Source organism: Haliotis rubra, unplaced genomic scaffold (genome assembly GCF_003918875.1).
Source record: "Haliotis rubra isolate DU_JTF1 unplaced genomic scaffold, ASM391887v1 Scf175, whole genome shotgun sequence".
In the NCBI taxonomy this organism is placed as follows: domain Eukaryota; kingdom Metazoa; phylum Mollusca; class Gastropoda; order Lepetellida; family Haliotidae; genus Haliotis; species Haliotis rubra.
Window position 1 is genome coordinate 1,629,819 of NW_025765725.1, and position 14,007 is coordinate 1,643,825.

The 14,007-nt window shown below is 41.4% G+C and overlaps 1 protein-coding gene across 2 annotated transcripts; it reads left to right on the top strand.

Moving 5' to 3' along the window:
• Positions 1 to 6,960: 6,960 nt before the first annotated feature.
• On the top strand, positions 6,961 to 13,785 carry LOC124272973 (dermatopontin-like). Of its 2 annotated transcripts, XM_046708209.1 has the most exons (5): positions 6,961 to 7,018; positions 7,640 to 7,838; positions 10,984 to 11,115; positions 11,497 to 11,620; positions 13,687 to 13,785. In XM_046708209.1, exons 1-5 carry the CDS (start codon positions 7,010 to 7,012, stop codon positions 13,724 to 13,726), a joined length of 504 nt encoding a protein of 167 aa, XP_046564165.1. In that variant the 5' UTR covers positions 6,961 to 7,009; the 3' UTR covers positions 13,727 to 13,785. The 2 variants fall into 2 exon arrangements, with proteins under 2 accessions (XP_046564165.1, XP_046564164.1); XM_046708208.1 differs by lacking the exon at positions 6,961 to 7,018 and having other exon boundaries at positions 7,574 to 7,838.
• Positions 13,786 to 14,007: the final 222 nt, after the last annotated feature.

Here is a 14,007-nt window from a genome sequence, read left to right on the forward strand (position 1 = left end):
AATATATTTAAGAGCTGTTAAGATGGCGTTTGCTTCTGCTGTAAATATAGAACTGTTATTTGGTATTCTAGAAGATATTGTTCTGGATCCAATGACAGTGGCACATGCCTCCTCGCCACCGTCCTTGGATCCATCTGTAAATAAGGATTTGTATGTATTATATTTGATTTATAATTGATTATATTCTTGTTTATACTGTAATTCATTAGTTTCAGACTTCTTAAACTTTGTCAGAGTTAGGTCAACTTCAGGCCTCACCAGTGCCCAAGGAGGAAAAGAAAGAAGGCGAGAAGGAGATATATTTTCCAGCTCAATGCCGGCAGCAGACAGAAATGGTTTAATTCTTAAACCAAGAGGCGGAACAGGAGAAGGCTTTTTGTTGTACAAATCCTCACAGTTAAATGCAGGATTAGACTCGTTAGAATAGAGTTTTGTTATATACTGTAAAGATAATTTTATACAACGTTGGGTAAGGAAAGGCTCATCAGCCTCAACATAGAGACTATCAATAGGAGAGGTTCTAAAAGACCCAAGACAAAGTCTTAGACCTTGGTGGTGGACAGAATCAAGTAGTTTTAGGTTGCTTTTGCAGGCTCCACCATATACGATGGAGCCATACTCAAGTTTCGAGCGGACCAATGATCGATATAGGTGGAGGAGGGTAGTTTGATCCCCTTCCCACTTTGAGTTGGAAACAACTTTCAACAAATCAAGGGCCTTCAGGCATTTAGCTTTAAGTGATTTAATATGCGGCAAAAAAGTTAAATGAGAGTCGAAAATTAGACCCAAGAACTTGGCCTCCTTGACAACTTTGATTGGAGTGCCATTTATCGATAGTTCCGGGTCTTTATGCGGCTTATATTTTCTACAAAAGTGTAGACAATTAGTTTTAGATTTGGACTGACTGACTTTGGTTTACGCCGCTTTTAGCAATATTCCAGCAATATCACGGCGGGGGACACCAGAAAGGGGCTTCACTCATTGTACCCATGTGGGGATTAGAACCCGGGTCTTCAGCGTGACGAGCCAATGCTTTAACCACTAGACTACCCCACCGCCCTTTTAGACTTGGAAAATTTAAAGCCGTTTTCAACACACCATTCATTTATATTATGTAAACACAACTGCAATTGAAGTTCAATAGTATGCATATTTTACCACGACAAGAAATATTAAAATCATCCACAAAAAGTGATCCATCGATTGAATCGTTTAAAACCTTGGATAAACTGTTGATCTTGATACTAAATAAAGTGACACCCTGATCCTGATTGTAATGATCAGACAGGGTTGAACCCACTCGGACTTGAACTTGTCTTTTAAAAACTGTGATATAAAAAGAGGAAAACGGCCTCTCAAACCGAAATCATGTAAATCCTTCAAAATGCCATGCTTCCAGGTCGTATCATAAGCTTTCTCAAGATAAAAAAAAATTGATACAGCATGTTGTTTATTTACTATAGCATTCTAAACAAAAGATTCTAAGCGTACCAAATGATCAATGGTACTACGATTTTTCCTGAAACCACATTCAATATTTGTTATAAGGTTATTGGTTTCAAGTTTCCAAGTTAATCGATTATTCACCATCCGCTCCATGGTTTTACAAACACAGCTAGTTAGAGATATTGGTCTGTAATTTGACGGATCTGTTTGATCCTTGCCAGGTTTTGGTATTGGGACTACAATGGCATTACTCCACGAGGGAGGAAAATTTCCGGACGTCCATATTTTGTCAAATATATCTAAAAGTGTGACCAGACATGGTTCAGGTAAGTGTTTCAATAGCTGATAATGAATATTGTCATCACCCGCTGCAGTGTCATGAGCTTGCTCAAGAGCTTTATATAGCTCATGTAATGAAAACAGTTCATTATAGTCTTCACCATTATTTGATTCAAAATTAACTTTTGTCTTTTCCTGTTGTTTCTGATATCTCTGAAACTCAGGGACATTACTTGTCGATGATGAATTTTTGGTAAGAGTTTCGCCAATTTTATCTGCAATTTTAGATTTGTCAGTTATTAAATTATCGCCATCTTTAAGATGGTGAACAGCAGATTTTGAACCTTTGCCTTTAATTCTTTGAACCATGTTCCATACTCTGGTCATTGGCGAACGTGAATTAATTTTGGAGACATAGTTCCTCCAAGATTGTCGTTTGTTTTGTTTGAAGGTACGACGTGCCCTTCGCATTGAGTATTTTAAATCTATTTAAGTTATGGACAGTTGGGTGATGGCGGAAATAGTTCTCTGCCTTTTTCCTCGCTTTTCTGGCTTGTCTACAATCTGTATTAAACCATGGTTTCCGTACATGTGGAGTTGTAGATGACTTTGGTATACACTCATCAGCTATTTCATTTTAAACGTCAGAATAAACCTCAATAGGATCAGTTATATCACTGAAATATTCGGGTCTTAGTTTAGATGTCCATAAAGTTTGAAATAAGGACCAGTCTGCCTTGGAAAATTTCCAACTTGTATAAGATGTAGAATCAGATGGATACATTTCTGAGAGGATAGTTGGAAAGTGGTCACTTCCACAGAGGTCATTGTGGACTGACCAGTCAAATTCATTGAGGAGGTTAGAGTCTGCAAGAGACGAATCTAGAGAAGAGTACGTGCCGGTTGCAGGATGCAGATAAGTGCTTGAATCGTCATTGTATATACACAAGTCATTATTGGATATAAAATCTTCCAGTATTTTACCTTTAGAGTTAGTGTTTGTACCACCCCAGATCGGGTTATGGCCATTAAGATCACCCATTATAATATAATGTGTCGACTATACCAGAAGATCTATTAGTTTTTAAGTGTGTGATACTATCAAGTATAAAGGGATCCTAGGCCTTCTGCACATACTCAGAGCAGCTGTGCTGTGAACACAAGTGTTCTACGAGGTTCAGATCAGGGCTGAGGGCTGGCCGCGGTAGAAGGACAGATGTTGCGTTGTTGACGATGTTGTGTGCAAATGGAACAGCGAGGGGTCTGATCACTTGGTCGATACAGTACAACCAGAAATTATTGAGAAGTTAAGATTGTATTTTTTTTTTTTTTCACTCATTACTCACATATAAAATGTGAATATTAGCAGAACATAACTCCATATTCAAAGACAGGTGAACAGTTAGTATTTTGTCAAGTCACCATAGGCAGCAATGCAGGCTTCAATGCGGCGGGGCATACTACTGATCAGAGAAGTTAGAAAGTCGTGGTACATGCTGTCCCAATATCGGACCCCCTCCTCTTTCATTTCAGCAATATTTGTCAGATTTTTCTTATTGACACTTTCCTTCATAAGTCCCCAAACATTTTCTATTGGATTTAGGTCAGGGCTATAGCTTGGCCAATCTAATAATGTCATATTTTGGTCCGAAACCAGGCCTGTGAATGCTTTGAACGATGTGTCCTGCTGAAAAATCCAAACATTTCCATAGAACACGTGAGCAGATGGAAGTAAATGTCCCTCGAGAATATCTGTGTACCGCTCACTGTTCATATTCCCTTCAAATACACAGAGGGGCGTTGCCCCTAACACAGATATGCCACCCCACACGTTAAATTTCGGACTGTACTTAGGGCGCTGATACAAAGGTTTTTTAGTTTGTTTGGTCCAGAATTTCAGTGTATTAGGAAAAAGCCACACAGAACTTTCATCTGAGAAAATCACATTGTCCCAGTTAAAATTGCTATGCTGTAAGCACCAGTTCAACCTTCGCTCCTTTTGTTCAGGTTTCATGATCGGTGATGGATTTCCTCGATTTTTCTGCCAAACCCATTGCATGCAGCTCAGTTCTAATTGTCTCCTTACAGACAGCCACAGTTCCTCTATCAATCATATCCAGCCTTAAGTTTTCTAAACTCCTTCGTTTGTTTTTAGAAACAAGAATACCAAGCCGCCTCCTGTCACCGACAGTCAATTTTCTGGGCCTACCTGCGCCTCCCTGGTGCTCAAATGCCATATCCATTTGCAATATTTTTCAAAACACGATAAACAGTGGCCAAAGGGATGCCTGTTCTATTTGAAATCACTTTAGCTGATCTGCTGTCCTTGTTATAATACTATAAAATCAACTTCCTCATCCATACTGATGATCACTGAAAATGTCGCCTGCTAGCAAGTAAACAAAGGGGCATAACTCTTCACAAACTAATGAAAAAGGATTAACGGAGTTGTCTCTCTTGAATGAAACCAAGCACTTGATAGCTGGTCAAGGTTGTTTATACTAGAAATCCAATTAAACATATTCCTAAAAGTATCAACAATTTCTGGTCATACTATATAACCCTGAACAGTGACGCCGTGTCCCTGACCTTGACCAACCTTCTGGAAGCACATGGTTCCAAGTCTCGTATTTAAGTCCAATCCCGGCCCGGATCATGACGCTAGGTCTACCAAGTGCACCCCATTCCAAAACGTTTCTGTTAGCGAAATGATCACCTCGACGAAGCCAAATTCTGACTCTTCCATCTGCATGGGAGACACAAAAATGACTCTCATCAGAGACGATGACACGTCTCCACTCACGATGACGCAAATATTGATGACCCTGTGCCCACTGAAGTCGTGCTTATCGATGCCTTGGTTCTAGAAATATATATGCCAAAAACTGATATCAATTTAAGGTTCCGAGTTTGTGTCCAGTTTGGATTAAAAAAATGTGTTTCTTATGTATATATCAATAAAACCTGAATCAAGAGACTCGCTAATTTGTGCTTGCACATTGTCGGATAGAATATTTTCTAATTTTAGACCACAAAATGTACTTAGCCAAATGTTGTTTTACCATCACCACTATACCACCAGAGAGTCTGCCACGTGTAGAGATCTTTTCTTCTGGTTTGTTAATTATCATAGTCTGAAAACACATGATCAATATTTCCATCAGAAGTGTATGTATCAGTTAGACCCACAATATCAAACTGACTTATAATGTTTACAAAATCAATATCCACTAACTTGCTTGATATACCTGCAATGTTTCAGAAAATAGACTTAATCTCATTTTTAAAGTCAGTTAATTTATCAGTGTTATTGAGATTTGTATGATGCGTCACTCAGCCAAGCTGTTACAGTTACAAAACAACCTCAGTGCAGGTATAACAGATGTTAACATCACAATACATGGCTTAACAAATGTACGGGGTGACCATGCTCGGAATATGATTGACTACTGTTGCAGAACTAAGTGATAAAGTTCGAGACCTGGAAACATCGCGTAAGGAAGCAGTGCACACATGTTGAACTAACTCGCTGAGACAGAGACTTAACGACGACCCTGAACTGAGTGTGTTATCGCAGCTACACAGCTGCTACTCTCCCCACTTCCATGTGGGTTTTCAACAAGTACGACCCTAAACACAGAATTGATTATTACAGCTTTTCCCGCCTGATTGTCACAGCCATAGAGTCAAGCAGGTGTCCTCACTGTGAATCTGATCTGGACAACCTGGGCCTACATCTGTTCCAGTCCTGCAGCGACACCCGGTGCTCTTGTGTCGAGAGAACATGTCGTACTCCGTATTTGACGCCTTTGGACCCGACACATATGTCACGCTGGACACTATGGACCCTGAGAGTCAAACCTTAGTTTTCCGGGCATGAACTTGACATTGATAACTTGCACATAAGTCACTTGCAATCATTGTTTGACATTTTCTTAAAGTCATCAGTCATTAACTCTTCCTTTCACTTCATGAATTCACCTCAGTAATTTTGCGGCCTACTTCATGACTGTGAATTTAGTATACTTTATCATGTCTCGTAATTGTCAAGGAGGAATTAAATGCACTCACTCACTCAAGTATTGTCAGAGCCAGAGACACCAGCCAGTCAGAAGCGTATTACAATTCACTACGGTTGTAACGAGTGAGTGAGTTAAAATGTAAAGTCACATCGGCAATATTTCAGCCATATCGTGACTAAAACTACTTCTAAATTCATAATACATACACATAACATTTAACACCCCGTCAACGAAGGACAGTAAAATTACTAGACTATCACAACACAAGGTAAAACTAGCTAGCACATATCTTTGAAAGAAGAAAACTATTTTCGGACAATACAATGTGAAAATGGGCTATAAATCGCCAGCAACTAAAGGTAGATCACCATACTAGGAACCATGGGGACTTAGTGCCTTTGCTACCTACATGGATCCTAGCTGGAATTACACCATCCCTTCAGCCACTGGTGATTGTAGTCAAGTCAAATCTAGCCATAACTTAAAATTACAAAAATACTACGTTTAAAACATCTGGTAAGTAGTAAAATTTACCTTGAATGTTTTGGGACTTGCGTACCCCCACAGGAGGGCCGGTTATAACGAACTCGGTATAACCGTAGTTCGTCATATGAATGACGTTTAAAATGTGCAGCAAGTCTCAATTACAAAACCATTCGCTGTACTGTAAGTTCGTTATAAGCGTGTTTGTTATAGACATGGGTTACTGCACAAGAACAATAAATGGTGAAACTTAATGAGCCTCTGCCCGTGCGCATCAACGAAGACGCAAAGACACATTGCTGGACAATATGAGGAAACTAGCCTTTCACTTCACTATCAAATAAAGCAAATAATCGAACACTCTTCCGAACTCTGGGAGGAAGTACATTTCCTTCTACTGTTTTAAGAGACCGTACTATAAAGAAACAAAACTCAGATGTATGTGATATTAAACTCAGGCAAACTACAGTACCGACTGAATAAGACTTACAATGTAAATTAACGAAAAGATTCAGATAAATGAATATCAGTATTGTATTTAAAAATTCATAATTCTATGCCCTACATTGCTTATGTAGCTTCATCTGGCAAATATTTCTTTCAGCCTTTACACGTCAGTTACATGTTCGCCCCCTCACTGTGTTAGGCGGAGTTACTGTTACTTGCCACCAATGATAAGGTACACGAGGTGCCACTTATAGATGGTATATGAGTATATATACAGGCGGGACACCCTCCTGCAGTCCGAGTATACCAGGACCATCAACCTGCATACCATTATGCTCACTGTAAGTATAGTAAGGCCCGAGTCTTCAGTTGTTAGAAATAATTGCAAAGGCAAATAGTACTCAAAACCTATCAGTCTGCACCTAAATGTTTTTCCCTTTCTGAGTTTGATTTTCCCTTGTCGGGTAAAAATGTTTGTAAAAATTCTATTTGCCTTTGTGCAATTTATTTTCAATGGAGAAAGTCTTAATATTAATATAGATCTGCGTTTGAAAACGTGTTTGTAGTAAAAATTATTTATGTTATGATCATATCAAACATTTCCTCTTGAGGAAAACGTTGATATTACAAATACCCACTTATATACCCCTCTGTGTTTGAGTTTTACTCCTTGGAAAAGTGCAAGTAAAGCGGACGTCTATTACAATTGATTCTATTTAATGTTTCTCATCGGGATAATGCTGGGAATAGAAATGACTTCTATTAGATGTCCATTGAAGAGGTGTGTTTAATGGAAGATAGTATCTGTAATATTTTGCGGCAATCATTTTGCTTAAAAATAAGATATAACAATTTTCAAGGCGGGGTTGGTAGCCTAGAAGTTAAAGCGTTCGCTCGTCAATTTTCAATTTTGTCAAGAGTTTCGATTTCGTTTTATGGCTGCAAACTTACGTTGTTTTCAGATTGCGTTTCTTCTGCTGTCGCTTGTCTCTGTCGTTACGTCATCATACGTCAACGACTTTAACGAGCCTCTGCTCTTCAAATGTCCAAAAGGGATGTCCATTGCTTCTTGGGAAAGCTATCATGAGAACTCTCCTGAAGACAGACGCCACAGGTTCACCTGTAAGACGACACGAGGACTTGGGAAATGTCAGTGGTCTGGTAAGTGACATCACTGTTAACATAAGTTGGGGAAATGCATACGGGAATGACACGTTGGGAACCATGTTGTTCAGTGTTCACATAGAAATATTCAAGTTGGGTATTGTTGACAGGCGCGGACTTTGTCTGGCCAACGATTTCAAAATTACAAGTATACTGAACCACAAAAGAAATGTCGCACTGATAGGGGTTTCTTAAAGCACTCACTTTAATTCACTGTAATTAACAATCAACAACAATTAACAATCAAAACGGAGTTCAAACTTTACAATATGGTTAACACATTTTCGGGAAACACATTTAGAGTTCACACAAACAAAATCACCACAAATGGTACCATTAAGATACCCCAAAGTCAGTATCGTAAGTGGCCTGTATGGGCATCGATGAAATCGTTGCATCGTCTGTACATGGAATGAATTAGCCGGTCGATGAAGGTCATACGCACTTGGGTCCATACTCTGCAAAATGCCTGATCGAGTCTAGCCGCAGTTGTCGGCCTTGGTTGGAGGCCATTCAGTCTTCTTTGAATCTCGACCAAAAGATGTTCTACTGGACTTAAATTCGGACTTAGTGCAAGATTTTGTAGGGTTTGGATGCCATGCTGTCTTAGGAAGTCCAATGTTGCTCTGGCAGTGTGGGCACGACCGTTGTCTTGCTGGAAGATGTGATTTCTGTAACGTCCAAAATGTGGTACAGCGTGAGGTCTTATGTCTTAATCAATATAGCGAGCAGCTGTCATGTCATTTCCTCATCCTGGACCAAGATTCTGGAACACCACTGTATTAACTAACTGGTTCAGACCAATTGCACCCCACGCTATGATGCTTGTACCACCCCACGAGTCTCTTTCAACAATACACTCATTGGATAACATTTCACCACGCCCTCGCCATACTCTCACCCTGCCATCGACTGTCGAAACACAATATCGACTTTCATGAGATAACAGCACAGTTCTCCATTATCGATAAACACCACCTTGCAAGAACAAAATATTGCACTTGGTTTTGAAAAGTGACGTTTCTTTTGTGGTTCAGTATAGTAACAGCACCGGGATCTTCATCACCTTTGACTTCTGACCTTCATATATCACTGTTTCTCTTGAGTGCTTGCATTTTCTAATCTCTGGAAGCTACTTTATTAATATATACTGAACCACAAAAGAAACGTCGCTTTTCAAAACTAAATGCAAAATTTTGTTCTTACAAAAAGGTGATTTTATTATGATTGTATCGTTTTGTTAACATGTTTTTAAATCTAAATTGACAGTTATCACCAGCAACATTGTGCTTTCTGAAGCAAAAGCATATCGACCAAACGCACTGAAAAAAGAAACGTGGTAAAAGGTTCCGTATGACATTAGTGAACATGAAAATGCACGTGCACATCGTGACAACCCTACCGATGAGAGAGTCCCATACTCGCCTAAAATCAGTTTTGTTTTGACACAATTGCCGTGGCAAGACCTACGAGAGATCAGGAGAATTGTCTTAGGACGATTGCAAGTTGGCCAGACTGCACGGAGGGTAGCCAATCATTTTAATGTTCATGTTAGGACAATCTACTGACTGCGGGAGTGGTATCAGGTCACTAGCAGCATCCAAGACCGTCCAAGCAGTGGGCGACCTTTAGTAACATCACAACGTCAAGACCGACAGATTGTGCGCCACCACCTGCATGCTCACTTCCCTAGAGTGACTGAAAGAGCACGCCAGACCAATTGGAGTCACAACAGACCCATCAGTGCCGATACAGTGCGTCGACGTTTCCGCGGAAGAAACCTCTGCTCTTACAGACCAAATCGTAGTGTTGTCCTCACCGCTCATCACCGCCCAAACCGACTGCTGTGGGCAACTCAGCATCGAAATTGGCGTTATCGACAATGGAGAACTTTGTTTTTCACTCATTCAAGCCGATATTGTGTTTCGACATTCGATGGCAGAGTGAGAGTATGGTGAAGGCGTGGGGAACTGTTTTCCAGTGAGTGTATTGTTGAAAGAGAGGGGTGGTCCAAGCATCAAGGTGTGGGGTGCAATCGGTCTGAACCAGATAGTTGGCACCGTGGTGTTCCAGAATCTCAGTCCAGGATGAAGAAATGACGTGCCAGCCGCTCTATATATTGATTAAGTCATAAGACCCCACGTTGTACCAAATTTTGGACGTCACAGAAATCACATCTTCCAGCAAGCCAACGGTCGTGCCCACACTGCCAGAGTAACATTCAACTTCCTAAGACAGCATGGCATCCAAACCCTACAATAGCCTGCACTCAGTCTTGATTTGAGTCCAATAAAACAATTTTGGGACAAGATTCAAAGAAGACTGAATAACCTCCACCCAAGGCCGACAACTGCTGCTAGACTCGATCAGGCATTTCACAGGGTATGAACCCAAGTGCCTATGGCCTTCATCAACCGGCTAATTTATTCCATGTACAGGCGATGTAACGCTTTCATCTATGCCCGTAGAGGCCACACACAATACTAACTTTGGGGTATCCTAATGGTAGCATTTTTGGTGATTTTGTTTGGGTGACCTCTAGATGTGATTCCCGTTAATGTGTTAACCATAACTGTCAAGTTTGAACTCAACCTCCGTTTTGATTGTTAATTAGAGTGAATTAAAGTGAGTGCTTTAGGAAACCGCTATTGGTGCGACACGTCTTTTGTGGTTCAGTATATATGTTTATTTTAAACCTATTTTGTGTGTCTAGGTCGGGACTATTAACACCTGAAATAACATCCAATTTTAGTTGCCTATTCCTGAAAATGGACTGTAGGCAGAATGAACTGTAGGCACATTGGTACTAAACCCATCCATTGAGAAGAGGGTGAATCTTCTTAGAGGTTTCGGAGAGCTCGTGCCTCTCTGGAAGGATTATTTTCATCAAAATACCGCAGTCCTTACGCGAATTCTGATTAGTTTGTCATATTCTCACACATTCCGTTCATTGAGATGGGGAAGAGTCTTCTTGTAGTTGACGGAAAGGGTCGAGTGGTGACCAGTGTATGAAATCTTTGCAGATGGTATTTGTCTTGTCGGTATATGGCTTGTCCCGGAATAACACGAGTGGGTCACGAAAGCAGACAGAACTGCTGATAAACTCGACAGTAACCGATACATCTTCCAATCTTTCTTTCAGGTTATGTGAACCAGTTTGAGCAACCAGTATCTTTCCAATGCCCCAACAATGGCGTCATTAGCGGTGTGAGCAGCATTCACAGCAACGGTCCCGAAGACCGGCGCTTTGATTTCTACTGCTGCTCCTTGAGATGTAAGTCAAACTCAAACACAAACATAGTCTCACCTAACTGTTCTTATTCTTGTTTCCGTAAAATGTACTTTTTTACACAGTTCATGCCGTCCAACAATACGTTCCCTCGTTATAAATCGGCACATGTGATTATCTCAATGCAAAACACACTTCAAATCACTTCCACTTTTACCAGTGACTATGTCATGTCACTGAGATGTTGACAAGAATGATGCAGGTTTGGATTTAAATTTCAGCTATAAATATCATGTAATCACTGTATTTACATAGGTGGTAATTAGAATAAAACATGTATGATACTTGTGTGGTGTTTACTTACCTGATGTAGATGTCATATATACATATTATATTGACATACGTGTTGTAACTGGTCTGTTTCAGGTGAACAGTTGGTGCAGTGTCAAGGCACTGGCTATGTCAACAATTGGGATGGATACCTCAACTTCTTAGTCCCCGTTGGACGTTTCTTAAAGGGGGTGTCCAGCGTTCACCACAACGTTCACAAGTAAGTGTATTCATCTGCCCGATGCGTTCTGACATATTCAGACATTAAGCAATTTTAACTTCAGTTTTTATAAAAATGCATTACAATGTATTGTTTATGATAACTATTAAAAACTAGTAACAATGTGAAGGGGATGGTGGTAATGCTGATGTTGTTGGCTGTGTGGAAGGTGATAGTGATGGTTGTGGTGGTGGCGGTGGTGGTAGTGAAAGTGATGCTAGTGGTGGTGGTGATGATGCTGGGGTGAAGTTGATGGTGATACTAGTGGCGGTGGTGATGGTGATGGTGATGCTAGTGACGGTGGTAAAGATGATGGTGATGCTGGTGGTGGTGGTGATGGTGATGGCTCTGCTGGTGACGGTGGTGAAGGTGAAGGTGATGATGATGCTAGTGGTGGCAGTGGCGGTGGTGAAGGTGATGCTAGTGGCGGTGGTGAAGGTGATGGTGATGTTAGTCGCGGTGATGAAGGTGATGGTGATGGTGATGCTAATGGCGGTGGTGAAGGTGATGGTGATGCTAGTGACGGTCGTGAAGGTGATGGTGATGGTGATGCTAGTGGCGGTGGTGAAGATGATGGTGATGCTAGTGGCGATGGTAAAGGTGATTGTGATGCTAGTGGCGGTGGTGAAGGTGATGGTGATGCTAGTGACATTGGTGAAGGTGATGGTGATGCTAGTGGCGGTGGTGAAGGTGATGGTGATGCTAGTGACGTTGGTGAAGGTGATGGTGATGGTGATGCTAGTGGCGGTAGTGAAGGTGATGGTGATGCAAATGGCGGTAGTGAAGGTAATGGTGATGCTAGTGAGGGTCGTGAAGGTGATGGTGATGGTGATGCTAGTGGCGGTGGTGAAGGTGATGCTGATGCTAGTGACGGTGGTGAAGGTGATGGTGATGCTAGTGGCGGTGTTGAAGGTGAAGGTGATGGTGATGCTAGTGGTGGTGGTGAAGGTGATGGTGATGCTGATGCTGGTGGCGGTGGTAAAGGTGATGGTGATGCTAGTGGCGGCGGAGAAGGTGATGGTGATGTTAGTGCCGGTGGTGAAGGTAATGGTGATGCTAGTGACGGTGGTGAAGGTGATGGTGATGCTAGTGGCAGCGGTGGTGATGGTGATGGTGATGCTAGTGTCGGTGATGAAGATGATGGTGATGCTAGTGGCGGTGGTGAAGGTGATGTGATGCTAGTGGCGGTGGTGAAGGTGATGGTGATGCAAATGGCGGTAGTGAAGGTAATGGTGATGCTAGTGAGGGTCGTGAAGGTGATGGTGATGGTGATGCTAGTGACGGTGATGAAGGTGATGCTGATGCTGATGCTAGTGACGGTGGTGAAGGTGATGGTGATGCTAGTGGCGGCGGTAGTGAAGGTAATGGTGATGCTAGTGGCGGTGGTGAAGGTGATTGTGATGCTGATGCTGGTGGCGGTGGTAAAGGTGATGGTGATGCTAGTGGCGGCGGAGAAGATGATGGTGATGCTACTAAAGAACATGAATACTATGTTGAAAAATCCTGGTTAGTTGAAATTGACTTTCAAAGTTTTGGACTTACGTACCCTCTCAGGGGGACAATAATTTTACGATACTTCAACCCCCCTTGAGGGTACAGCCACTAACTATCTAAGTTACTAATCAAAACTACCAATCATTAAAACACATCTATCTACAGAACATATTTATCAAAATTCATTAATTTAATCAATTTCTTTTAAAAAAGCAAGAATGAAGATGAACAGTATTAAAAAGATCCTTAATAGTTTTAGCATTGAAATATTTATCCCTTATGAGGGAGAATTCAACACAGTCACGGTAATGCAAGTGACGGTGGTGAAGGTGATGTGATGCTAGTGTCGGTGGTGAAGGTGATGGTGATGCTAGTGGCGGTGGAGAAGGTGATGGTGATGCTAGTGGCGGTGGTGATGGTGATGCTGGTGGCGGTGGTGAAGGTTATGGTGGCGGTGGTGATGGTGATGGTGACGGTGGTGATGGTGATGGTGATGCTGGTGCTGGTGACGATGGTATGTTGGGGATGAAGGTAGTCTGGGCGTTATAAAAAGTGGCTGTTTTCTATTTCAGAGACAGGCGCTGGGCATTTGAAACCTGCTTGATTCGCTGACAAAATCGTCGCAACACTCAATATGCTGTAAAACCAGTCAATAAATGCTGCAGAACGTAGCCCTACTTTTGATGCGTTTGTATAACATTTTAACTACCCTGAACTTCCATGGTCTTTCCCTCTGTCAGTAAAGATCATCAATTATACTGAGTCAAAAAAGAAACTTCACATTCTTTCTTCAGGGCACTATAAAAGAACAAGAGATGGTAAGATGGTTAAATTGTTATTATTTCATTGCTGAGATCTGTGTGACGTACTCGATACACTGGCAGTGCCATAAT